The 27,816-nt window shown below is 37.5% G+C and overlaps 1 protein-coding gene across 1 annotated transcript; it reads right to left on the bottom strand.

Annotated features, from left to right (window-relative positions):
- Positions 1-176: 176 nt before the first annotated feature.
- Positions 177-27,816, bottom strand: LOC136677533 (solute carrier family 12 member 4-like). Its single transcript, XM_066655105.1, has 24 exons — positions 27,678-27,816; positions 16,229-16,320; positions 15,744-15,875; positions 15,182-15,328; positions 14,752-14,806; positions 14,361-14,491; positions 13,339-13,580; positions 10,697-10,911; positions 9,534-9,698; positions 9,265-9,363; positions 8,638-8,695; positions 8,363-8,537; positions 7,363-7,481; positions 6,665-6,763; positions 5,974-6,093; positions 5,786-5,890; positions 5,097-5,265; positions 4,652-4,847; positions 4,233-4,402; positions 3,960-4,091; positions 3,738-3,845; positions 3,378-3,565; positions 1,446-1,579; positions 177-1,282 (listed from the first exon to the last, which is right to left on the bottom strand). The coding sequence occupies exons 1-24, from the start codon at positions 27,814-27,816 to the stop codon at positions 1,191-1,193; spliced, it is 3,282 nt and encodes a 1,093-aa protein (XP_066511202.1). The 3' UTR covers positions 177-1,190.

Here is a 27,816-nt window from a genome sequence, read left to right as displayed (position 1 = left end):
GTGACACTGACTTGGTGGTGGTATGTTAGTGTGTGTTGTGCTAATAGGATTGGATTAGACACAGTAGTGCTGCTGAAGTTTTTAAACACCAGTGTCAGAGAACCAAAAATATCCACAACACAAATAATACCAGGCCCTGTGTGGGTCCTGACCATTGAAAAATGGGGTGGGAAAACAGATGGATTACAGTCTATAACTGTAGAAATAGTGCACTTATATACTCAGTGGATAGTGAGTGCAGAAAAAAGAGGTGTAGTAATGCTATGGCTGATCAGAGTATATAGACATCCACACATGAAACCAATGAGAATGGGGTCAACATTAACTATCATTATTTTTACACATTAGTTTCAATGTGCATCCATTGTTTAGACACAATGTTTCTGTGCAGACTGACAACCTTCTGTTGTAATGTGACAACATAATATATTGTCACATTAGCTATTGTTCTGTGCAAAACTATTACATTTCCAGTCAAAAAAGCCAATAGAAACAAGTAACAATACCAAAGGGGAAAGTTCAGTTCATTAAAATAACAAATTTGTAAAACCCTTTAAACCACCAAAACTGATTTATTTAAATAAAAAAGGAAAGGAAGTTACTAGAACATACAGAAGCTGAAATTTAGGCAAAGTGTGGACAAAGCAGAAAACATAAAAAAATGGTTATTTTGTTGTCGATTTTTCTTTGTAAATTAATAACTATTGACTTGTATGTAATGAGCAGTTTTGACAGGAAATTAAATAAATATAAGGATCTGTGGTTTGTCTGTCTGGCACATGGGCTTTAGCTTTCTAAGAAGTACGAGGAAGTGACTGAATCATCAACTGAGATATGTGCTGGCATAGATTCAGGTTCCTGTAATCAGAGATATCTTTCACTGCATAATATGCCACCTACATGATTGATTTGTTGGTTTGGACCATGGTGTGTGGTATTTGTGTTTTTTTTTTTTTAACACTTGGCTGTATTCTAACACACTGTATGACTTGCTACAATGGACTGGTCCCATAATTATTACGAATGCATCTCCAGATACAGTTCAGTGTAGCAATCCTTTATTAGAAACACTATAGATATATGATATCTAGATTAGTATTCAGGTAATACCTTTAATATTCAGGTAATACCTTGCTTCACTATTCTCAAATATTTAGTGGCAAGGTTCGTTTTGTTCTGGTGGTAACCTGTTAAGAATAGATGGTAATGACCTCGCGTCCTCCACCCCTCACAAGCAGCACTCGCTCAAGTCCTTCAGTCAGTACTTCCAGGAATTCCATATCTGAAAATGTTGAGTTAAAGGAGATTCAAACCCTATAAAACCAACATTATGCTGGATCTTTCTGTAGAAAAAAATCTGAAAGTCCTAGTCTAGTTCAAATTCTGTGACAGCATATGCGCTAAGTTTTTGTGCAAGTCACTGTTATTTACTGAGCAAAGGATACAGTTCTCATCGCCTTCAGCGTTGCGTGGAGGCCCAGGCATGTTGAGGAGCACCAGCCTGGCGTCATGGGATCGGTTCACAATTACCTCATTGAGCTTTACTGCTGTATGCATTCTTCGCACATTAGACTGGTCTCTGTCTCCACATAAACAACACACTGATAAGAATAGCAAATTCATGGCAAACAAGTAAAATACATACATGCAAAAACAACTCATCTCAATAAAACTACTGATCTCAGATTTAATCTGTTGTAGGTTATATACAGGTGCATCTCAATAAATTAGAATATCATCAAAATGTTGAAACTCATTATATAGATGCATTACAAACAGAGTGATCTATTTCAGATGTTTATTTCTTTTAATGTTCATGATTATGACTTACAGCCAATGAAAACCCAAAAGTCATTATCTCATAAAATTAGAATGATCAACACAAACTCCTGCAAACGTGTCCTAAAATGGTCCTTTAAAATGGTCCCTTAGTCTGGTTCAATAGGCTACACAATCATGGGGACGACTGCTGAATGATTACCTCAGAAAATTAAAATATTATAAAAGACTGATTAAATATTATTTTTTTTTTTACATAAATACAGAAATATTGGCCTACTGAAACGTATGTACACTTTATGCACTCAATACTCTGTCAGGGTTCCATTTCCATGAATTACTGCATCAATGCGACGTGGCATGGAGGCGATCAGACTGTGGGACTGCTGAGGTGTTATGGAAGACCGGGTTGCTTTGATAGCGGCCTTCAGCATGTCTGATAAAGATTCTTTTTGGGGTTTAGGTCAGGCAGGTATGTTGGCCAATCAAGCACAGTGATACTGTGGTTATTAAACCAGATGTTGGTACTTTTGCCAGTGTGGACAGGTGCCAAATCCTGCTGGAAAATTAAATCCACATCTCCATAAAGCTTGTCAACAGAGGGAAGCATGAAGTGCTCACACTAGACTCAAGCAGCTTGGATTGTGTGCTTCTCCACTCTTCCTCCAGATTCTGAGACCTTTATTTCCAAATGAAATTCAAAATTATCTTTCATCTGAAAACAAGACTTTGAGAGATACTTCTGGCGTTGTCTCTCAGTTACGAGTGTCTTGACACAAGGGTTGCGACAGTTGTGGCCCATGTCCTATATACGTCTATGTGTGGTGGCTCTTGAAGCACTGACTCCAGTAGTCCACTCCTTGTGAAATTTTTGAGGCTGCGGTTATCCGTATTGCTTGTGCACCTTCTTCTACCACACTTTTTCCTTCTACTCATTCTACTCGTTAATATTGGTGGATACAGCAGGAGGGTGTCAACGACTGTCAAGTCAAGTCAGCAGTCTTCCCCATGAACCAGTAGCCTATTGAACTAGACTAAGAGATCATTTTAAAGGACCATATAAGGAAACTTTTGCAGGAATTTTGTGTTGATCATTCTAATTTTCTGAGACAATGACCTTTGGGTTTTCATTGGCTGTAAGCCATAATCATCAACATTAAAATAAATAAATGCTTGAAACAGATTGCTCTGTTTGTAATGAAGTTTCACTTTTTTTTACACTGAAATAAATGAATTTTTTGATGATATTCTAATTTATTGAGATGCATCTGTACTATTCAGGGATATAAGTAAAGGGGCAAGCTGATCTCATATCAGTATCCTCCTGCTTCTATAAGTAGAATTATTAAAACAAATCTGCAGACCTATCTGATAAACTACAGTGTAAAGGCATCTAGACTGCAGTGCTCTTACAGACACATCCACACTTTTCTCCCAGCAAAACTTAAATGAGTCAAAGAGAATAGTAGTCTTAGAATAAAACATGGCTAAATAGTGGAAGAGTTCATTTCTAAAAACCCTTCACTAATCATAAATATAAACATGATCCCAATTTCAACAGCTCCAGAAGCACTACTTTAAATATTAACAATACTCACGGCTTAATACTAATCAGTTCTCTAAAGTTTTCTGGAGCGTTGTTTCGGTTTCGTCTCTCAGCATCCATCTTGTCCTTAGTCCATGTCATCTGGATCTTCTCAGGCACTACATCTAGAGATTCTTCTTCTTCATCAGAGTACAAACTGCCCATTCGCACCAAAGAGTGTCTGTCCTTCACCAGCTGAGCCTAACAGGTCATTACCACAATATTAAGCCTCGCTTTTCAAGGTTTTGACCCCCCACCCCGTCCTCTTTCTCAGAACCAAATGTTAACGTTAATATCAAAAACTTGATGTATTGGTTTTTGGCTACAAATTAAATAAAGCAGGTAATGAATCAAGTAGATATACTACACGCACCTCTCTGTTCCTCTCTGCACTGGATAGTCTCATTTGCCTCAACATCTGCGACCTCTGCTCCATCATTAGTGTCCTTTCATACGTGTATGCAGATATGTCACTATCATGCTGCAGACAGCAACAAAACAACAAGACATCTTTAGGGGTAAGTTGTAAGTGCAGTTTCACCCTAAGATTGATGCAAATCTTTAATGTTTGGGAGAATTTGTGTGGGGTACATACCATTTCCACCACCTCTACTTCTGCCTCAAGTCTGAGCTGATATAGGAACGTTGCAAGATCTTTCTTCATCTGAATACTGTTATCGTCCATCTGAGCCACGGTGAAAATGCGCATCTTACACTTGCGCCAGACCTGGACAGCATTGAGATAACAAGAGAACCAGAGTTAAATGAGACTTTTTAATACATATTTAAAGAGCACCTAATCCTTATTGAAGCCTCCGAGCAGTGAGCAGTAGTGCTGAAACTCTATCAAGGGTCTCTGAATGTGTACCTTGTGTTGTTTGAGGAGGAAAGGTAACAGCATGAGCATTCCTCCATCATGTACTATCCACCACACGTCAATGTGCCCATCAGTAAAGCGCTCGTGGTTGCTGGGGTAAAATGACACATTCTTTGGCACCATTAGAGCCAGGTGAGCAGCTGTGGTACAGCGGACTGTATCTGTGATGATGAACAACAGTGAGGAATTCAATCAATCAGTTAGAAAGAATTTAGGTATTTGTTTGAAAGTAGAAGGCATATTCATACAAGTGTAGAATGTAATTTGGCACTCATTTGTGGGAAGAGTAATGATAAAATATTTGTTCATAATTCTAACATTATCAAAAATTACAACATGGGTTCATCTGAGTCTTTTTGGAAACTAAATTCTTATTAAACGTATTCATACAGACAAAGATAGAAACTCACTAATGAAGGTTTTCCATGCTCGAGGATCCTCGCTCTGCCTCCAGCCATATGGCCAGCCCAGCACCACTGTGTTGTGTTTCATCCCACCCAGCCCACAGGACTGGATGAGGTGGGAGATTCCTTCTCTCACCTTTGAGGCCACCACCACCTGGCAAAAGCCCTTCACTCTCTCTATCTCCATCATGTTCTTAATTGCCTGAAAGATGAGAGACACATACAACAGTTTACAATTTACATGAATTCCACTAGGACTTTTGTAAATATGTCTTCATTCTCAAATTAATAATTAAATTATTTTTTATTGAGTCCTTGCAAAAAAAAGCCATATATGTTTACAACAAACCAGTCACCTAAGCATTTTTTCTGTTTATTAGGTGGTAATTTGTTCTTTGTTGCAAAGCTTAGTAGGCATAGTTCAGCCTTGGTACTAATATGATGGATTTACCTGTTCTGAGGCCTGTGTTTCTCCATAGCTGTCCAAAAAGTTGCCCTGGATTACTGATCCCACAATCGTGAGACCCTTTCCTGCCTTCAGCTGTGAGGCAAAGGTCAGCATTCTTGGGTATTTGACATGTAGGTCCTCATCCAACTTCAGCAGTACAAGCAACTGGGGTCTACAATTTACAATAATCCCATCATTATAACACTTCAGTATATTTTAACTTCTACTTCATCACACTATAAATAAAAATTAATACAAAAATAAGAAAACATTACATTCATTACAACTAATATCAATTTCCGTGTTTAAAAAGAGCAAATGGAAAACACATCTGTTGTGTTTTTCTGAAATAAACGAATATTGCCAATGTCAACTGAAAAATATCCTTTACTTACAATGGAAGGTAATTTAAAAAGAATTCTATAGATTTCACAAAATAACAGTTTGATAATAATATAATAATTATCTTCACTTGGTTATTTTTCTTTAAGTATTTCCAACATAATTATGCTCTACTACAATGTATGCAGACAAGGATGTGTTACCTGTTGTCATGTGTTTAACAACAGAGTTCACACACACCATAGACAAAAGTGTAAAAGGAGATTAAACAAACGATTCAAGGAGCATAAAGTGCATCTTATGTTTAATTTTAAAAACGCTGTCTGACTGGAGGTAATCAAGAAACAAACCTCCAGTTTTTCGTGTGGGGGGGCCCAGCCTCCAAACGAAGCAGAGCATATCGAGCAGCACTGAGAGACAGACCACGGATCCCATCACCCCACTCCTTCTCTGCCCTAAGGGACAAGAACATATTTAGTGATGCTACTCCTGAAAGCTAAGCAAAATGTTTTCAAAGTTTCTGTTGGTCAATACTCACCCCTGATACTCGATATACTTATAGATCATGCCAGCAATCCCCATTGCTACAATGGCATAATACCAGGAAGAGATGAACATAAGGGCCAAGCACATACTCATTCCCAGAAAAGACAGAGCCCTAAGGGATAGACATAGAGGGCTCTTAGTACTAACAGAGCATATGATGATAAAGTGATAAAGTATTGATAAAGAATCAAAAGTACAGTGTTTTTATCTATAATCTTTAAAAACACTCACAGTGCTATTATTTTTAGCAGAATTTTAGTCAAACTTTATCCTCATTTGAACGTTAATCTACCCAAATTTCTCCCTAAGTTAGATATTGCCAAATATACCTGCAACCTGTACACAGTGCTAACAAGGCAGGTGAAGGCTAGCATGCATCAACAGAGCCTTGTGCTACCATATCTTTATGTATCGTTTCCTCAAGGGACAGGTAAACAGACTTGGAGAACAGCTCTGTTATGTTAGCAAATATGTTGAAGGAAGGGAAGGCCTGAACTACCATCCTTGGGTCATCACTGACAGTGCTTAGACAGTTGTACCATTCGGAAGCTCCAATTTTATCGAACCACAATCTAATTCAAACACATCCCGACATGCTGACAGAAGAATGGAAAAACAATTCAAACACAGCTCACAGGGACATCCACCCACACACCACAGCTTGCACATACATGCACACTCACCAGTGATAGTATTTAAACCTAGGTCTCCAGTTTGGCGTTCGTAGGAGGGTTTGTACAGCACATGCCAAATTTACAAACAGGTAACACATCAAGAAAAACCTAGTAGGAGCACAAATGATGGGAAAAATGTAAAAACACTCTGAATATCAAAAGCAAAAACAGAAGAATATGACAAGATAAATGATCAAATGTTGCAAAAATGCTGTTTTTATAAATACAGTACATTGCAACCTCTGTCAGGTCATAAGGAGACAAACAGTATAGCTTTTCTACATACATTAAGCCCTGTACTTGCACAACTTATAAACTTTCAAAGACATGAACATCAGAGTCCATTAGTTTAAAATTTGTTTAAAGTGGAGACCCACTTAAGTCCAGTCCATGTACGTCAGATGTTTTGTTGCACTTGCAAACAAATCTGACTAATGAAATATCTCTCAGACTGGGACTTGTTTGTAAATAGAGGGCTTGATACACTTTTTAAAACATATAAATACTTGGGTCCTAACTATACCGGGAATACACTTAATACTGTACTTTTCTTCTGAGAATAGCTTAAACATGAACACAAGCAAAGTGTATGTACTAGCATAAATTGGAAGGTAGCCTTATGATCAGCATTCTTCATGTGATGTGTACAGTCCTGGATGTGTGAGTATTTAGATTGAATGCGTGTGAGTGTGCATATAAGTTCTCACATAGAGAGAATGGGAGCCACCATATCCAGGGAGGCAATCAGAATGCCAAGCTCTGCTATGAGCCCAGTCAGCAGTAGTGCCCATGTAGGCTCCCCGTTTGCTTTACCGTGTCCAAACACCTAGATGGTCAAAACAAACACACAAGCATAGATGAACAAGGAGATTATCATATTCAAAAAACAACACTTTGCATGCCAGCATGCAAACATTTCCAACTATATCCATTGGATTTTCAATTTCCGAAAAGACCAGAGCTTTCCTCATATAAACAATACACACTACTCATGCACATTCAAATATTTTCCATAAGGAATAGAAATCATGCAGAAATTATCATCATCTTTTCCGCTTAATCAATTAGGGTTGTGGTTGCAGAAATTATTTCATGTTAAAATAAAAATGTCATTTAATAAGACAGTATATGTGAGTAGGTGACATTTGTACACAACAGATTTCACACTGACTTTATTCTTTTTTTGATTACTTACAGAAATGCAAATGAGACATCAGGATACTTTTTAAATCATGTAACTGAAATCTCAAATTATTGCTTAATCAAGAAACAATTGTGCACTGTTACAGTAAAACATTATTAATTACTTAATTAAAAATCTATAATAAATCCAGATATTAGCAATCTGAGTAAATTCATCTATGATATCATTCAGAACACATTTAGGAATTCTATAAGCTGACGTTTTTGATTTTTAATGGCAAAAGTTGGTTATGAAAATATAGGTAAAAATTTGGCCTCAGAACAATACACTGTAATTTTAACAAAATAACTATAGTGTGCAGGTAGTGAATGGAGTCTAGCCCTCATTAAGGTTGATGTAATGAAACAGCACACGTTGTAAAGTACATCTCTGCAGATTTTTTACATTGTTATGATCAGTGTTTAAGAGAACATATGGAATATAATGCCAATTTCTGACTATAGTGTTGTCTCTAAACAAATGCTGTTGAATGTGTTGATTTTTGTTGAAAGTAGTGGTCTTACTCGGAGGAAAGGAATAATGTTGTCTTTAGCAATAGCTTGCAGGAGGCGGGGAGCTCCAGTCAGGGACTGCAGCCCTGCCCCTACTGTGGAGAAGAAAGAGCCAATCACAATGACCCAAGGGGAAGGCCACGAAAGTGTACCAACTACCAGGTTTTTACTGACTGCATCTCCAAATCTACACAAAGACACATACAGGACAATTTATATTTTAGACTTTAAAAATTAAGTTTCTCATCAAACATTTATAAAGTAATAATAACATAATAAACACTTACTTGTCTCTGAGAACCACGCCCTCAATACAGGCCCCAAATAGGACCACAGAACTGAAATCTGACAACTATAATTCAGGAAAAAAACAGGAAGGACTGTTGCAGTTGGTTTCGAGCTGTTTAAGCTGTTACAACATCACAAGGTGTTCAAATTGGGCTTATTTATGAATGTTAATTCAATGGTCAAATAAGAACAAACTTCAGCATGAGATTATTATTATTATTTATTTTTATTTTTTGCATTTATTTTGCCTGGAGCGGGACACAGCTCCAGGGACCTGGAGGTTGCGGGTTTGAGTCCCGCTCCGGGTGACTGTCTGTGAGGAGTTTGGTGTGTTCTCCCCGTGTCTGTGTGGGTTTCCTCCGGGTGCTCCGGTTTCCTCCCACGGTCCAAAAACACACGTTGGTAGGTGGATTGGCGACTCAAAAGTGTCCGTAGATGTGAGTGTGTGAGTCGCCCTGTGAAGGACTGGCGCCCCCACCAGGATGTATTCCTGCCTTGCGCCCATTGATTCCGGGTAGGCTCTGGATCCACCGTAACCCTGAATTGGATAAGCAGTTATAGACAATGAATGAATGAACAAATTAATTCATTCATTCATTCATTTAATTTGCTGGTGCAAAGGATACAGACAAGGGAGGTGGTTGTAATGGCCAGTATTGTCCCAACAGGAATTGACTTCTGAGCATCCCTCAGGTCTCCTGACCTGTTGGAACCAGCCATGATGCCTTACGATACAGAACAGAAAATGAGAGCAAATCTTTGGAAGTTAATCAAGAATAATACATTTGTTCAAGAAAAATTACAGTGTAGCGTTAGGTGACACTTAAGTCACTCAAGTTGTTAGCATGAATGACAGAATTTTGTTTTGCTTGAATGAACACCTGACAGGGTGTACCTGTTGCTGAGGGAAAGAATATCCCCACGAGAAGAGTGAAGGAAGTGGCAATGTCTGCAGATACATAAAACCCAAAGGACTCCATGGAACCGTGGACGTCTACAGACTTCAGATTGGGTTTTTCCAGAATTTGCCCTTTCTCCATGTAATCACTCCACATGTTCTCTGGAAAAAAAATACTCTGTATAAATTCTGATACAATAAAAATCAACAGCAAATACATTCATTTAATTATAATTACAATACTGTGCACAATTCTGTAGCGTGTGTATTTATTAAAAACTGTAGTGTATGTATTTATTTTTATTTGGCTATGAAAATAGTTTTGAATATCAGGGTAGTTGTTTTATTACCATTTGTGTCCAAAAAAAACCCCCACCCAATTACACATTTTAAAGCAGGGGTAATTCATTGAAATTCATTAAGGTCCAGATAGAGAAAAAATTTCTCAAGCAATGGACCGGAACATAATGTATAACTTGCACTATGATCAGTGCCATAGCCTGTACATTAAAACTGACTTATAATTAAAGCATTATTTTATGTGGTTAACAACTGAAAAATCTAATTATTAACATTCATTTACATTTCAGAATATTTCAACATTTACTAACAATTATAAATAACAAATACTCTAAATCAGTGGTTCTAAAACTGTGGTACGTGAAGCAGCAAGAGGTGGTACGCCAAATGACCTCGAAAAAATGACTGCTTAATTAATATATCCCCCAGTTTTTGGAGAAATTTCTGTAAATAAAGCCCACTTTCAGTTGCTTAATGGAAGTAAGCAAAAGCTAGAGACAGATGTGAGCAATGTGGATTTTATTATTTAAAAAATCCATACTCCGGAGCCCAGAAGAACTAAATCCAGAGGCAAAAACAGAGAAAAAGCAAGTAGGCTGAGTAGCCTCATGCGTGAGATGCACGCAAATAGCCTAGTAATTTCCTGGAGCGCTAAAACTGATCTGCAATGACTAGAAGAGTTACGCCACTTAAAGCAAACAATCTGTTCAAAGTTAAAGAGTTCTGCGGTCCACCTATTTGTGACCCGTTTTAAAGAAATTTGCCTTCAACTTTTGCATGTTTTAATAGTTGTGTAGCTGCTCATTTTTATTTTGACAGACTCCCACATATTTCTGGTCACAATGTGTTAACTGCTCTACCTCTGATAATTCCACTGGCCAGTCCAGGAATGCCTTGAATCTCTGTTACATTGTTCTGGGCAAAATATTCATCACAGTGAGCACTGCTGACATTCTCTGAGGTGCAGAAGTTCCTCCACAACTTAGTGGGGACTGTCTCATTCCCGTTTACTTCCATCTTCCCACACACATCAAAAAGATCACGCGCCAATGTTCTGTTCCCCAGCATACAGATACTGCAAAAGAAGCACATAAAGCACTGAATGGGGAAAAATACATTAGCAAAAAAACATACATACATAACAATTGTGTTAGAATATCATATTATATCACATCATATCCTATTATAATATCAGCTCTGCAAGTTTTCCTTTTCAATTGTCTATTTGACTGTCAACAATCAAACCATTGAGCTACTGTTTCATTCCTACCACATCACCCTTGGGGCTGGGTTGTAATATGTGTTGGAAAATATGAGCCAGACACTCAGGAGAGTATATGAAGGAGACAAACATTTATAGCAAATCAGCCAGTATCTATCAATTTAGGAAATGTCTGCAGATTAATTTTCCGATAATGTGTAGCAATTTCCTGAATGCAGCTGAGATAGATACACACAAACCATTCTGTGTTAATTGATTAAAGAGCATGTGCAGCAGCTGGAATGTAATTTAGTTTTACTTTGTTTCTGTGCATATATATTGTAGAACCAATCTGCTTAGGGTCCCCAGGTTTACATGTTATATACCTGTAGAGGGTAGGTTGAAATATCCCTAGCTGGTAAGGGAATACGTTACTGGACTATGAGTGTTGCTGGGGGATTCGTTTTTAATAGGGTGACCAGATCTGAGATGGTGAAAAATAAGACATGTCTCCGGGGGGGGGGGGGGGGGGGGGCACTACTGACGTGCAGGCTGACCAATTAAATGTTTACAGAGAAGGTTATCGACCAATAACGGTAGCTCTACAGTCAGACCGTCCAATCCGGAGATTCTAGGCTACTTCACCATGCCCCCTTCTCACTCAAGCGAACCAAACGGAGTAGGGGAGGGCGGGACTAATTTGTGAACGAAACTTCTCGAAAAGCTCTAGAAAAACAAAATCCCGGACGTTTGTGAAATTCCAATTTTAAGTCTAAAAAAGAGGACGTCTGGTCACCCTATTTTATTTGTGAATTTCTCTATAACTTAAAATGTATAGATTATATGCCTAATTATAAGATATGCATATTGTCGTGTAAGGTTATATGTATACGTATACACTAATCCCTAGTTTTCGCGGGGGATGCGTTCCAAGACCACCCGTGAAAACGAGTTTCCGCGAAGTAGAGGAAAGATATATTTTTTATGTATTTAACAGGTATTTGGACTTTTAAAACCCTTCCTGTACTGTTAACCTTTGCATTAAACAGTCATCCTATAATGTTTTTCAGCTGGAACTACATGTGATATCCTACCAGTTTCTTTAATAGAGTAATTCCTAAACTGTGATTTAGCATAAGTAAATTTCACTCGGATGTGGACATGAACAATACATGTACTGTACGTAAGACATACTTACATTTTTCCTAGATTTTCCCTCAATATTCGCGATATAGCGGCCATAAGCCCCCTTGAAAAAACCCGCGACGTAGCGAGGAATTATGGGATTACTGTATACATATGTGGAGCATTGTAACATGAGGAATTAAGGAGTCTACTGGGTAAAAAATTAAAGTTCGGACATTAGTAGACTCCTCCATAACAAATTGTGCCAGTATGTTTTTAATTGCTGTCTTGATATTAACTACACTGTAAACCCTAATGTTCATTTTCTTCTTTTGAGTTTGTAAAAGTTAAGTTTTGATTTGGCAGTGTCCTGTTTGTGTTTTTTTTTTTATTAAAAATAGCCCAATATGATAGATTGACGTCTGAAGTCACAGACCTAGAACCAGTGTGCAGCATTTTTCAGCCAAGATGGCAGATTGTCTGGGGTTACTACTTTTGGTGAATTTCATGTGGATAGGTTCATGTGCTTATTTCAGTGTGAGAGCCACAGTGGGCACAACAGGTAGCATCACTGCCACACAGCTTCACAGTCCTGGTATTGAGGGTTCAGGTTGTGGGAGACACTGTCCAATAACACATGTTGGTAGGTGGACTGGCTATGAAAAGTGTCAATATGTGTGAGTGTGTGGTGCACTGGGATGAACTGCTACCCTGTCCAGTGTGTTGTGCTCTGCTACCCTGTCCAGTGTGTGTGAGGGCTCTGGAACCACTATGACACTGAACTGGATAAGTGGTTTTATAGACAATGAATTATTGAATGAATTAATTTATAATATATGGTTAAGTGAGAAGAAATCTTAAGTACAAAGTTTAGACAACATTCAATATTTAGTTAAAATAGTTAAAACCAATTTCTTAATACAGAGTACCACATGCATACATTTGAGTTGCATTAAGCATTATAGAATCTTAAAGAAAATGTGTATTCATACATCTGATATTTGACTTTATGAAATTAAATATCAACAAAAATATCAGGGCTACTAATTGCCATATTTTACTTTTGCTAACTCATTCAGTGTATGAACGCATTCAGTGTGTGTGCGAGTTGGCTGCCATGCTAAAACAATGGTTAATCAAAACACCTCTTTGGACTATCAGTATGCTTGTACTTACGGGAAATCTGGAGGGTGGAAGATTGATTTGACTGCCCCAGCGTAGATGGAAACAATAGAGATGATAACACAGGCTAGGAAAAGGGAGGCAAACTTGTTCACATACTTCACCCCTACAAAAACCACGACAGCCATAAGACTGAGGCAGATGGTGCCGTAGACTCGCATATTGTTCAACATGGCACTGCTTCCTGCATGGATATCTGCAGGGTGGAATATAGCTGCCTGAGGGACCAGATATTTCTGTGAATGAGAAATTACTTTTGTTAACAAATATATATATTTGAATTCTAAGATCATACCATATTAAATGCCATCTCAGAATTACCTTTACGGTAGTACACTAGAAACCTTATGTAATTTTTTTGTATAATCTCCCTGTGCTTAACAAATATATGAAGCATTATATCAACTCCACTGACCATGCAGGAGCACTTTGTAGTTCTACAATTACAGATAGTAGTCCATCTAGAGTGCTACATAAATTGTTAGCCTCCTACCACCCTGTTGTTCAATGGTCAGGACCCCCATAGGACCACCACAAGACAAGTATGATTTGGGTGACACAGACATGGTGGGGGTCTGTTATTGTGTGTTGCACTGATACAAGTGGATCAGACACAGCAGGGCTGCTTGAGTTTTTAAAGCCCTCAGTGTCACTGCCGGACTGAGAATAGCCCACCAACCAAAAATATCCAGACTGTGCCCTGTGGGTGTCTGATGAAGGACTAGGGGATGCCAACACAAACTGTGCATCAGTAGATGAGCTACACTCTCTGACTTTACATCTATAAGGTGGATCTACGAGGTAGGTATGGTTAACATAGTGGTGAGTGAGCGGACACAGTGTTTAAAAACTCTGTGACGAATGACGAATCTGAATATATTAAAATAGACAAAAACAGCAAAAATGTTAAAACCCCTTTTGGTAAACTGTTTATATGAATAAATAAATACTAAATAAATAAATACATTAAAAAAATAATAAATACATTTAAAAGAATAAACAAAGGCCTGACTCACCAGAAATATTTCTATGGCACCCAGAATATACATGGCAGCAGCAAAGGTTGTGCCCAGGTAGAAACAAAGCCCCACAGCACCTCCAAACTCAGGCCCCAATGAACGCGATATCATAAAGTAAGCTCCTCCAGCTGTGGGAAATATGAAAAACAAAACCACAAATGTCAGCCCTGATAATTACATCGAATAAAGAGTAAATAACCTAACAATTAGGCTTTTTTGTGTGTATACATATGTGAATTTCCTGCACAGATTTTAAAAATGTTTAGCTACAACTTGCCCCACCAGTAACAGAAAAAAAATTATCTCTCATGTCAGTACTTGCAATGTCTCAGTATGGGTTTAGGGAAATTAGGCTTTTCTAAACATAGTCAGCTCCTTGAGAAATTACCTGGAACAACGCCATTAGTAGCAATTGCACTCATCGATATTGCAGTAAGCATTGTCTGTAAATCAATATAAGAACATTATAATTGGTCACTGAGGTTCACACACTTTTGAATTTTAAGATAGTCCAAGATTCATTCAAGAGTCATTACAGCAAACTAATACAGCAATACAACAGCAAATTAATAAATACATGCATGTGGTGCAGTGTTAATTCCCTTGTGTTTCACAAATAGAAGATAAGCACATGGGTGACAAGTACACTGGAATATTGTGTTTAATGTCTCATTTGAATATAAAATCACTCAGAATGTTTTTATCAAATTCAATAAGGCCTTGACTTTTGTACAAGATGCAACTTGAACTTACAAGTTCTTTACTGAAACCACTAACATGGACGTTTTAGTGTGTACATGTAACACAAGTCTACTCACACAGGAACAGCACATAAGGACTATAAGAAAAGACTGCACAACTCCTGCTGTGCCCACAATCCAGGTGAGTCGCAGGAAGAGGATAACACCGAATATATTCTGCAAACAAGGCAGGTATACTCCCATCATTGTACCCATGTTTGGAGACTACACAAAGAAAGAAGAGAGAGACAGCAAAAGCAAGATCAGATTTGGTTTCAACTTTTACCTGAGCTTGAATTTTACAAAAGAATTCCTCAGTACACAGTTACTACTTGGATCTGATGTGGACTTTGAAAAGTTGAAAAGTTAACCAAGTGAACATTGAAGCTGTTGAAATTATCCCTATAGATATCTTTGAAAAACTGAAAGCAAGTCTGTACAAAAATGCTTTTTTATTACAGTTTCAGTAGAGTTTTCTGCATAAATATATTTCACGTTGCTGAAAAGGGACTTGAATACAATGGCTGTTTTGACTAGAAACAGAAAAGGGAAGTCTGTGCACAGCATTGTGTACTGGATACTACTGTTTCACAGTGACATGTTTATATTTTTAAAACTTTAATTTAAAGTTTTTTTTAACCTTGGGGAGTTTCCTTTTTGATGCATCAGCACTTTCTGCCTCTTCGTGTTCCTTTGCCCCCTGAGTGATATTTGTATAGTTGACCAAGCGGCTGAGAAAGGAGGAAACCTTGGGTCGAATGTCCAACTCCTCCTGTACATCCATAAAAGGAATTATTATTACAACAAATGGTGAGGGGAAATGGGACAGAAACTTTAGAGATGAACATACGTTCAAAGTTCAGTCATTTAAAAATAGAGTAGAAAACAATTGTGCTTTTGGCAGAATGATTAGATCAGCTGAGGTCATTTCTTGTTCAGAACTGGAAGGTCAATTATTCATTGTAAATGGAAAAAACATACTTCAGAAAGAGATAGCGGCACGGTCAAACCGAAAATGGCTGACAATTAATATTTTAACTGCCTTAACAACATATAATTACTCAGTATATTAGGAAGAAGAAAACATATACAACAATACAATTAGTAAAACAAACAATAAAGAACCTCAAACAAGGCCAGGTTCTTGTCGTAGTAGTCATTCCTCTTTGAGGATTCTGCCCTGCTGAGGAAAGGACTGTCTTCTTTATTGCCATGTCCTGCAGAGTTGGAGAAAGAGAAAATCAGATTTAGCTGATGAAGCATACACACACACACACACACAAAAGTCTCCATTTATGCATGCTAATGTAGGGTAATGAAGGGTTGAGAAAATTTAGCTACCAAATATTAATTGGTAACAACCTGAAACAATGACATCATGCTGCTTTCAACTTACTCAAAAATCCCTACTTACCACCTAAATTCTTAGATCCAGCCAAAATGCCTCAATCAGCTTGAGTTCGAATCTTTATTTTGCAAAAAGTCAACAGACAAAAATATGCTAAAATAAGTTTAACTTCACTGAACACCCATCACCTTACAGCATCAGCCTCCAAAAAAAAAAGAATCTGTAATATTCCATTATTGATCTACCAGGTAATAATCAAAAAATATACTCAGTATCCAGCACACACCACTGAAACCAAAAATATCTTTGATGTTACAAAATAAAACAAGATGAGGATTTACACTAACATTATTAAAGTTTCAGAATGTACCATGTCAAGTTCATATAAACAACTTGTATTAAATCAAATGTTTCTGTCATGTCACTTACTGTTAATATACTGCACATTATGTAATTGTTTTAAATAATACAGTATCTCACAGAGAAATGGAAAGACCAAAAGCCTTGCGCTTAATGTCCTACACAATGAAACCCAGAAGAAGTCTGAGGGATGCTGAAAGAATTTCTAGGTTTGCTTTTAGACTTTTATTGGACACCCCTGCTGTAGGACATTCCTACAAGCTTTGATGCCATATCCATATAATAATGACTTTAAGTGCTGAACTATGTTTTTTACAACTGCATGTGTTTACAATTTTGGCGTTCATCTTCTCTGACAAATATGCATTTGGTTAGACACAAATTTATGGGCTCACGTAGTCTTAATCATGTTTGTTGGAAAATGTCTCTCACAAACTTAGGTACAACATATAATTAAGTTGTTTATATGTGTTGTGTGGAGGTCTTTTCATGACTGTAAAACCTTAAAGGAGACATGACAAATCTTAATGGATGCCTGAATGTCCAAGAAAACATGAAGGTCAATATTAACTTTGCCTTGATCACCACGTTTTCAAGGAAACAAGTTACAAATGCTGAAATGGACGTAAAGTGTCGAGTGTTTAATTTCAGCCTTTGTCCTTTATTTTGAATGACCATTGACAAACACCTGAATTTTTCTGTAGCAAATATACAAATATTATTGTAAAAATGTAATTTAAAATGTTGTTGAATACATTTAGTTCCAATATCAAAACAATGCTATTGCAAGCTACATTTTATACTGCAGAAACATTTCATAACAAAAAGACCAGCAAACATAGGACAAGCAAATATAACATTAAGATACTTTCAGTGTCCAAAAAAAAAATATGTATCTTGAAAAATGGTAACTTTACAGGAGAAGGGAAAAAATCTTCTTCACTTTCAGTTGTGAATGTAAAAAGATGTTGTTCCAAGTATTTTTGGAGCATTTCTATTGGTCAATTAATTATGAAATTTTTATATGACATGAAGGACATGAAGAATATATTTATTTATGCATCTATTTATTGATCAGCATTGACCTAACATCAGCAAACACTTAAAGGGTTTCTGCCAAGTAAACATAAAATCAGGAAGTCTCAATGCTCTTTTTCCCCAGTGCATCAGTCCAGCCTAGAGCTATTTCTCTACAGTTCCAAGACAACAACCAAGAATGTGTGTTTATAGAAATTCCAAACATTACATAAACATATTTGATCATATTTGATGCCTATCTGTGTATGGTCATTGACAATCTGAGGTGATGGAGATATTATATATCCTTTTTTTGGCAGCACGTTTGTTTCTTGTACCAAATCAGATTTGAAACAGCAACAGCTCACACTACTAACACATCTACATTTGTCTTATTAGTTGATTATTAACACTGAGATAAAGACTTGTTTCAGTGTTTGATCCTCTCCAAATAAAGTGTTCCATCTGACTTTCTGATCTGTTCCAACTCCAGCTCAGCACGCTGGAAACTGAATATTTTATACCTAATATCCCAAGAAATCTTTAGACCTTAACTGGGTTTAAAATATGTTAACCCATCTTACTTTTTTCTTTTACATTCTGCAAACTGAAGGTTATTTCACACTCACCTTTGTCTTGGGACAGTGTGCCGTTAGTGCTAGAGTTAGTATTAGCATTGCTGTGGATCAGCATGTCTCTCTGAATGATGCAGTGTTAGAAATGTTATGAGCTTTGGGCATAATCGACCTCTATCCAGGCCACTGTGAACACACACACACACACACACACACAAACACACAAACACACACAAACACACGCACACACACACACACACACACACACACACACACACACACAAACACACACACACACACACAAAGAGGCCTAATAATATGTTGCCATGAGCCTTTATCCTTTCTTTAAATTCTAATCAAATATGCCATTTCACAGTATATTTATGAATAGAATATATTTAAAACTGCACATAAAAGGAAAAAATACCACATAATTAATTAATACATCAATTCCCACCCTTGCAACCCCTTAGGGCTCAGCTAAGTATTGATGTATCACAATCATGCCCCAGTTCCCAGGAACTCACAAACAGGTTTTTATGTGAATTTGCAAGACTATATATGTAGTAAGGCCTGTCACTAAATTATGATCAGTTCTGTGGTCTGTGAAGGGATTTTTCCTTATTTTCTGATGTCCTTATGACACGTTTTATTATTTGTTACAACCAATCTTTCCATGTCGTTCCTGTTTTACCAGCAGCTCCTAGGAATCCTGTTCAATTCAGCAGTATCAGATAAAGTGGGTCCTTTTATAACGAGCAGAAACTGGTACTCTATACATCTCTTGGTGGTTGGAGTTCTTAGAAGAAGGATTTAGATTAGGTTATAAGGGCATTTTCTGTTAGAGAGCAGTGCCATTAACAGCAGCCTCTGTTTGTCTTAAAGTAGCTGCATTGAAGCCAGCTGGGAAATGGAAAGGGAGGAGGTCCATTAAGCAGTTAACCGTTCAGAATTAAAATGTGGAAATCTGGTTTTATAGTGTTGTGGTTGGGTTGTTATTTCTCACTGAACACGGATGACTGGAATAGAGGCGGATGGAGGGAGATTGTAAGTAACATTTTGTATAATGCTGCCCTCTAGTGCCAAGTACAACAAAACATAATACATCTGGAATGACAGCATTAGTGTTTTAAAGCAGTGCTTAAGGTAAAGGTTTTTTCACAGCAGAGGGATATATTTCTTATTTGGGGTTCAGCCATTATGTACACAGGTGTTCACACAGGTTATAATCCACATAGTGTATCACTGCCCATAGAAAGTCACCATGCCCAATGTCAAGGATATATTACACCCCAAAATGGCTGTGGAGCTGTGATAATGTTCTTTAGATTGATAGAGGATGGGTTGAGCTACTAATTCAAACAATTCATCCCAACAACTGTCAAGTGTACCGTCTTTTTGAAAAGCAGAATCTATTATTTTAAACTAGAGAATTGCTGCTTGCACGTTTCTGTGAGGAGTTTGTTGTGTTCTCCTCGTGTCTGCGTGGGTTTTCTCCAGGTGCTACAGTTTCCTCCCAAAGTTGAAAGAGACACATTGGTAGGTTGACTGACCATTCAAAAGTGTCCATAGGTGTGAGTGTGTGAGTGAATGAGTGTGTGATGCCCTGTGATGGACTGGTGCCCCTTCCAGGGTGTGTTCCTGTTTAGCACACAGTGATTCAGTGTAGGCTCCAGATCCACCGTGACCATGAACTGGATAAGCGGTAACAGACAATGAATGAATTAATGAGAAAAAATTGTGCATTAACCATTACTGCTAATAAACTGTAAGATAACAAACCTGGGGTTTCAGATAATGTTTTTACGTGTCATGTTTCAGCCAGTCTCACCTCTGAACAGCTATAACTTTCCAGAACCCTTGAATTCTAAAATGGCTTGCCTGGTCCTGCCTCCTAGCTAATAATGTTTAATAGGGAGGGTGTTAGTTTATATTGGAAGTCTCCTTATAAAGATTAAAACCAAAGAGTATTTTTAACAGGCTCTCTGACTGTGCAGCCATTGGGGGGAGTGGAACAAACTATGTTGACAAGTCTGAACGCATTAACAGTGCAGTGTGAAACATTCCATGCAGCTTTTCAGATCAAAGACCGAACAGTAGACCAATGCTCAGAGTTGCTCACATTTGTGCATCTGTATATGTGTGTGTGTGTGTGTGTGTGTTGTAGCTAATGTATTAATTATCTGTATCTTCAACTGCTAAAGTGGAAAGTTAGCAATGGTTAGCTTCAGTACAAATTGAATCATAGTTTAGGATGTTAGTTGCTAATGTTAATTAAAAAATATATATAAAAAGGACATTTCTCAACCAATCAAACTGTGTTCTTAAAATTAAAATAATTGTGATTTGATTTGTCATAACACAACATCAAACGTGATTTAACAATGAATACGTTAATCCAAGAAATCCATACTGTTATCAAATGTGCTAGAATAGTTGCAAAATCATTATCACTAACCGTTTGGAACAATTTCAGCTTGCTGTCACACTGTCAAATATCTTGTAGATATTATGAGAGGTATCTATATATGAGAGGCAGGAGCTGTAAACAGCTAGTGCTAAATAGAATAATGCTCTGCTATTTATTTAGGGTGACCAGACGTCCTCTTTTACCCGGACATGTCCTCTTATTCTAGACCTAAAAAATGTCCGGGCGGAATTTCTCAAATGTCCGGGATTTTGTTTTTCTAGAGCTTACATAGAATTTCGAGAAGTTTCGTTCACAAACTAGTCTCGCACTCCCCTACTCCGATTGGTTCGCTTGAGTGAGAAGGGGGCGTGGTGGAGTAGCCTAAAATCTTCCGATTGGACGGTCTGACTGTAGGGCTACCATTATTGGTCGATAACCCTCTCTGTAACATTTAATTGGTCAGTCTGCACGTCATTAGTCCTTGTTTACGTCAGGCAAAGCTCATGTACCTACCCTCATCTCGAGCAGCTATGCCGAAACGTAAATGTAAGTTCTCGGATGAATTAAAAAAGAAATTCCCATGTTTTCCCATGTGTAGCAAATAAAGGTGTAAAGGACCTAAAAGCACAAATAGGTTCAGCATACAATTGCAGCGAGGGGCTAGACGTGTCCTCTTTTTCACCATCTCAGATCTGGTCACCCTAATTTATTGTGTTATATTTCATGAGTGATTTCCTTACGTATGTGACAAATATTTAAAAGTATATGTGACTAGAACACTGTACTTTCAAGATTCCCATTCTACTTGAAAGTCAATGAAGAGTCACTTGGAAATAAATTATTTAGATCTTAAGAACAATGCAGTAAGTGTTAATGACGACATAAGAAAAGCTGAAAGTTATGAATACTTAATGGGGTGAGCTGGCTATAATTAGGTTGACAAGAAAAAACATGTAAAGATTTAAACACTGAAATGAAATGCAACTGCTGAAGTTAATCATGTTCATTAACTACTGGTAGTGTATAAGTGCAATACAATTTGTAATGAGAACAGTTTGAAAAGTCATTATTTGGAAAGTGCAAGCTGCTATTGAAACACAAAAGAGAAAGTCTGAACACATTTGGTATACAGCTGTTGACTGTTTTCTTCAGACATCTGTTTGCATAATCTGCTAAGGAAGAGGGAGTTAAATGTAAGGCATAAAGGAAATCTGCTTATTCTGTCTTTTCAGTAAAACACTGATGTGGTTTAACAGAACACACAGAAGGCACAGTACTGACAAGAGGGTTTGCTGAAGTGAAAAATCCTCACAGAAACCCTCACTTCTTGAAAGAGTCTTTTACTCCAGCAAATAGGAACACACTACCCTTCATTTGAAAGTATGTTGGATGAGCTGATATGCAGACTTCTGAACATATAGTTTAACTCTTCTTTGACAACAAAAAATATGTTAAGGCACTTGCATGTACTCATTAACGTATTTGTGTGTGTATTTTCAGAGTATTTAAGGTTAAATAGATCATTATATCAATAATACTCTTAAGACCCCATGGGCTAAAAATACTTTTGTGGGTGGGCATATTAGAATACACTAAAGCCGATTAACCACAGAAAACATTTTACCACCACATTAGAGGCTTATGTTTGAAATCCTGTAGGCCAACATTCTCATTTAATTGATATTTAAAGAATTTACAAAGGTAGAAGTCATGCTGCTTATGCTGATTAACCACTGGTTTGAGGAAAAGCTTTCAGGATTTAGAAGCTTGATAACTTGTTTGACGTAATAGTCATGGTTTTGACACTGGATATGGGGCTTGACATTGTGTGTGTCTGTGTGTGTTTCTGTATTTGTGTGTGTGTGTGTGTGTGTGTGTGTGTGTGTGTGTGTGTACGTGTGTGTGTTTGTGTGTTGGTGTGGGTGTGTGTGTACAAATTAAGGGGTTCATCTGTGGTCGTAAGTACTGTTTCAGTTTAATCACTTAGCTGAATGTAAGGCATCATTTCTTGTTGTTTAGAATGCTGTGTACACCTGGTCTAACCAGCTGTCTGTCTCCTGACCACAGCAAACTCTAACTGGCCACCACAAAGGTGTGTATTTTACATTACAGAGACGGCAGTCAGACGTGCTCTGTCCAAACAGGTGAGTGAATTTATGATCTAAGCTTCTGAAAATGGAAAATGACAGACATATTTTAAAAACTATTTTAAAATAGCAGTCTCTGTTTATTTGAACTTCAAACAATGACTTAAAAGAATATAACATGCATAATTATTATTAACATGATTTTCATTATTTCTAAGTACATTACTGTTCAAGTATCTGTATCAGTTTAATTTTAAAACCAATTCGACTGCAGAAAAATAAATAACATCATGCTAATATTTTTAACCATTTCTAGGTTACCATAAAACAAGACATTCTTGATAAAGTAATACAACAATAGAAGTTGTATTTACCTCTGAATTAAATATTGATTTATCAGTTTTTACTAAATATTTATTAATTGTCTGCAACTTTTTTTTTATCTGAGCAGGGAATTAAACCCTAATCATCAAATCTTGCTCATCTGTGCTTTACCTGATTACAGATTTTTGCTTTAATTGATCCAGTGAATCAAATCTTAAGTTCTTACTTCTTTACACAAACCATAGTCATCAGATTTTACTCACACCAACAACCACACACTACTCCAACTACCCTAATTATCCTGAACCAACGTGACATGATTTTTAGATTCAAATAAGACACTGCATGCTTAAATAATATTTTCTAAAATAAAACAAACAATAAAACAAAATCCAGTGCTGTAAGGATTTAAAGCTAGTTAACATGAGATAAATAAACTGACAGGAGTCAGGGGGAGTTAATTCCAACTGGTTGGAATAATTATAAGTGTGTACATATGTAATATTCAATGTAATATCAGCAAATAACAAGGTTATGGTTAATAAACAACCCACACAAAACTGACCTGAACCATATTTTTAGGTGTGCTAGTTTGAAAGCTGTATATAATCAGTAGTAAACAGTTTCTAGAGCATTTAGAGATTTAATAAAACAATAATAGGAATGTACAGATGAACTTTGTTGATTGGTTGCCTGCTGTGAGGGAACTGTATGAACAGGCTTTGAAGTACTAAGAGCTTTTGGTGTGTGTGTGTGTGTGTGTATGTGTGTGTGTGTGTGTGTGTCCAAAGGGGCAAGTTAAGTGTATAGAAGATTCCAAGAATATGTTTAACCATTTACTGTACATGTTCATTCATAGAGCTACATGATACCTGCATAAGTCTTTCATAATTTCTGTTATTAACCTACAGTAACAACCATAAAGGCTTATGACAAGTGGCATGTTGGAATATACCTATAAATTAGTATATGTAGCTCTATATGAGTTGTCATGAAAAGATAATTCAGTTGTCATAACTAAGCTTATGGAAGAACACCTACATTAAAGGGCCATCAAGTTTTCTTATGCTGACAATCAATGCTATAGATTAAAAGTGCCTTGTTTATGACCAGATGCACCCACAAAATAAGTATTAATGTGCCCAAATCTTAAACTCCCAGAATATTTTTTAGTTATCTTAAGGCTTCATATTGTAACTCGTTACAGAACATAGCTGCAGTTAAATCTCATTTTTAAAAGTTACAGGAGGAGGATACTGAAGCACGAAAAATCTACTTTAATTACTGCTTGGCATTACAACTAACACTGTTTATACTGTATATTCAGTAAGAATAATGTTGTGTATATAGACTGAAAGAATCCACAGGGGTTTGAGTGTTTTTGGGGATTAAAAATAACTTTTATGTGAGCTCACTGGCCCAGTCTCACTTCTTAACTGAAGTCAGTGAGACAGTTCAGTGCAACATGCTTGTAGTGAGCTGCTCAGCCAATGGGACAGACTGCTATCTTTCAGCAAAAACTAATAATGCTCTTCATCCAATGAGTGGATTATTTGTAGCAGAAAGGATGTCATAAGCACACAGTCATTGTTGAGTCTCAGGACTGCCAGGGAGCTCTTCCTCCAAAATAGAACAAACTTGTTTTTCTCTTTTTAAAGGGCTTTCCCACTGGGACTGAGGCAGCCTGCTGCTTCTGCATTTCCGCCTGCTCAACCTGCCTGTGCTGAGAGCATGACAGAGTACTAGAATAAGTATTCTTTTTTCCCTTAAGTTTTTTTCCCCCTTTATGTGGAGTCCAAAAATATATAGAAAACCATGGGGTATATCAGAACCGAGTTCAAAGCTTAATGTTCTTCTTAGCTTTCAAAGAACATTCATGCATAACTTCTGCCCTGCCCATTCATGCTGAAATGATGAGGAGTAGTTCAGTTTATACTTTTTGTGTTTGGCACATCATAGTGCAGCCAATGAAAACTGACATTATTTGTTTATATCAATCTTAAATTCACAGTAAAATAAAAAGTCTTTTTTAATTCTGAAGGAATTCTCTTAAAATAATTACGAAAATGGATCCAGAAAACAGTGAAATGAAACAGTTTCTTAGTCTTCAGGAAAATCCCAAATGGGAGACTTTCATGACGTGTGTAACTCAGTACCCAATAAATGCACATTTCTATTGTGATCTTTAGTTAGAATCATATTATGGGAAAAATGACAGATTTTACTAATCCTTTCACATTTCAAGGGCACATATGAGTAACAGCAAGGTCAAGATAATTACCACTGATTTCTTCATCCTATTAATAATAACAGAACTGAAAGAAGTTGCCCAGTTCTCCTTCCTTTTTGCTGGCTTTCTGAATCAGCTGTTGAACACACATGCGCAGACACACAGACCTCTTTTTCATCATCCCTCCTTCTCTCCTGGTATGTGTTTATCTTTCCTTGGCTATGCTGCCTGTGTGGTATGCATCAGGCTCTGACCAGGTTTGATTTTCTTAATCCATTAGCTATAGCTACAGTTCTTCTGATGCATTTAGCATATAAAGATATGCAAGGCAAACAAACCTCTGATTCATCTTTGAGTGTATGCACTATATGTCCAAATAATTAAAGACACATCTTATAGTTGGTTATGTGAAGTACTTCATAGTTGGGGCAAAACTTTCAATTGTACAATGCATCAAGTGAAAAAGCATGGACGCTCTGCAGCATCTACCAGTACCTTTGAGATGAGATGACTAAAGTATTGAAGGTTTTTCTTGTTTTTCTCTGTTTAACTCAAAGATCTGTTAACGATTAGTGTAGCAGTCTCTCGGAACTAAGAAGCTGGAGCAGTGAGTGTGGAGGGTATAAGCTCATGTTCAGCTGATGTATGTATTCGTCTGAAGCCCTGAGTATACACAGTGCATGCAGTGTGTGTTGTGTTGGCCTTAACAGCACTCACTTGAACAAAGTCTGCACTGTGTTCACTTCACTGCCCACCCTTTCCTAACGACAGACCAGAGCAGCACTCGACGAGCCCCTGCATCAACCAATACCCTGCATCAATATACAAACGTTCACACACACCACAAACTAGGCCTCTAATTACCCCTCAAACAAAACACACCTACACATACAGAAAAAATATGTTTCCAAATCTAGAAAGCATAAAGGAGTTGGAACAGTTTGATGAACATGGTCACAGACAGGACTGAGACTAAATTCATGTACAGCTACATTTTTAGCTACATATGTAGCTGTCAGCCTCTAATAATGAATGAATGCTGCGGCCTGTAGAGTGGAATCCTCTGGAGCATTTGCATATCATCACTGTCCAATGAAAAACACGTATCTTCAAAATAGTGACTTTATGGGAGAAGGAACATTATTATTACAGTGCTATGCATGAGCTAGAGATGTATAAAAGAAAGTAGTATCAATTAAATTTTGTACCATCCAGTTACTTTGGAGTGAGATGAAGTGGTGTTTGTAGCTCAGAACTAATTATCCAGCAAACATTACCTGACTTTAATAATGTTTTTGTGGTTGAATAAAGTGACCCTGTGTAGGACCGGCGCCCCCTCCAGGGTGTGTTCCTGCCTTGTGCCCAGTGATTCCGGGTAGGCTCTGGACCCACCGCGACCCTGAACTGGATAAGTATTTACAGACAATGAATGAATGAATGAATGAATCCTCAGAGCAATATCCCAATATCTAGTGTAAAGTCTCCATAAGAGAGTAATGTTGCGCACAATTTTATACCCTTGATTTCCCAGTGAATCCTGGGTAAGCAGTTGTCTGTAAACCTTTGGTCATATAGTGTAGACAGAGAGAGAGAATACGGAAAAAGTGAGAGATGGGTGTGAGGCTAGCCCACACAGCTGTCTTCAGAAAAGACAGACAAGCAAGGCAGTGGGAGCGAAAGGAAGAAAGAAGGAAAGGAAGAGGGAGAGAGTTACATCTTTTGTGTGGGAACGTGTGAGACCTGTCTTTTAATTGTGCTGCCCCTCCACCTCCTCTTTTTTCTCCTCCTCCTCTCACCTCACAATTTCTACCCTCTCCCCCGCTCCAATTGTTTTCCCTTTCTTCACCACACTTATGTTGGGCATGGAAGCCCACTGACCACACAAAAACGTCAGCAGCAGTTTCTCCTCAAATCCTCCCTTTTATGTCTGAAACAGAACTATCCCAAATGAGGAGGGAGTTCTGGGAAATTTGGGAATGTGAGCTGTCAGAAAAAGGAAAAAAAAAATAATCCCATGTCTGCCACATCTGGAGCATTGCCATGGTTACTATGGAGCTGATAGTTACGCTGTCCTACGCAATTTCTTTTGTTTAAGTCCGTGGATACACCCATTTGTCAAGAAGTTTTTTTATGATTGCTTAATAATAGTTTGGAGAGTAAACACCAAGATAAAAAAGAGTTCTGAAGAGTTTCAGCAGTGTTGATTTTCATGTGAAAACTCACCATCAGAGCTGACCGTGTCTCCATGGCCGGGGTATCCTCCTTGTCCCGTGTCTCTGTAATCCACCCAGTTAATTCCCTCCAGGCTGTCATAGTTGGACGGCGGGTTATCTTCGACAGGCACCACAGTGAAATGGGGCAT

This window comes from Hoplias malabaricus, chromosome X2, assembly GCF_029633855.1.
Source record: "Hoplias malabaricus isolate fHopMal1 chromosome X2, fHopMal1.hap1, whole genome shotgun sequence".
NCBI classification, from domain to species: domain Eukaryota; kingdom Metazoa; phylum Chordata; class Actinopteri; order Characiformes; family Erythrinidae; genus Hoplias; species Hoplias malabaricus.
Note: the sequence above shows the minus strand (reverse complement) of the source record. Positions and strands in the feature narration are given on the sequence as shown.

Excerpts from the sequence above, each read along its gene's own strand:
- LOC136677533 (XM_066655105.1), bottom strand. The coding sequence starts at position 27,816 with ATGCCCCATTTCACTGTGGTGCCTGTCGAAGATAACCCGCCGTCCAAC. Across the intron at positions 16,321-27,677 it reads AGACACGGTCAGCTCTGATG|GACATGGCAATAAAGAAGAC; the intron begins GTGAGTTTTCAC and ends CCAACTCTGCAG. Across the intron at positions 7,482-8,362 it reads ACATTATTCCTTTCCTCCGA|GTGTTTGGACACGGTAAAGC; the intron begins GTAAGACCACTA and ends TTGACCATCTAG.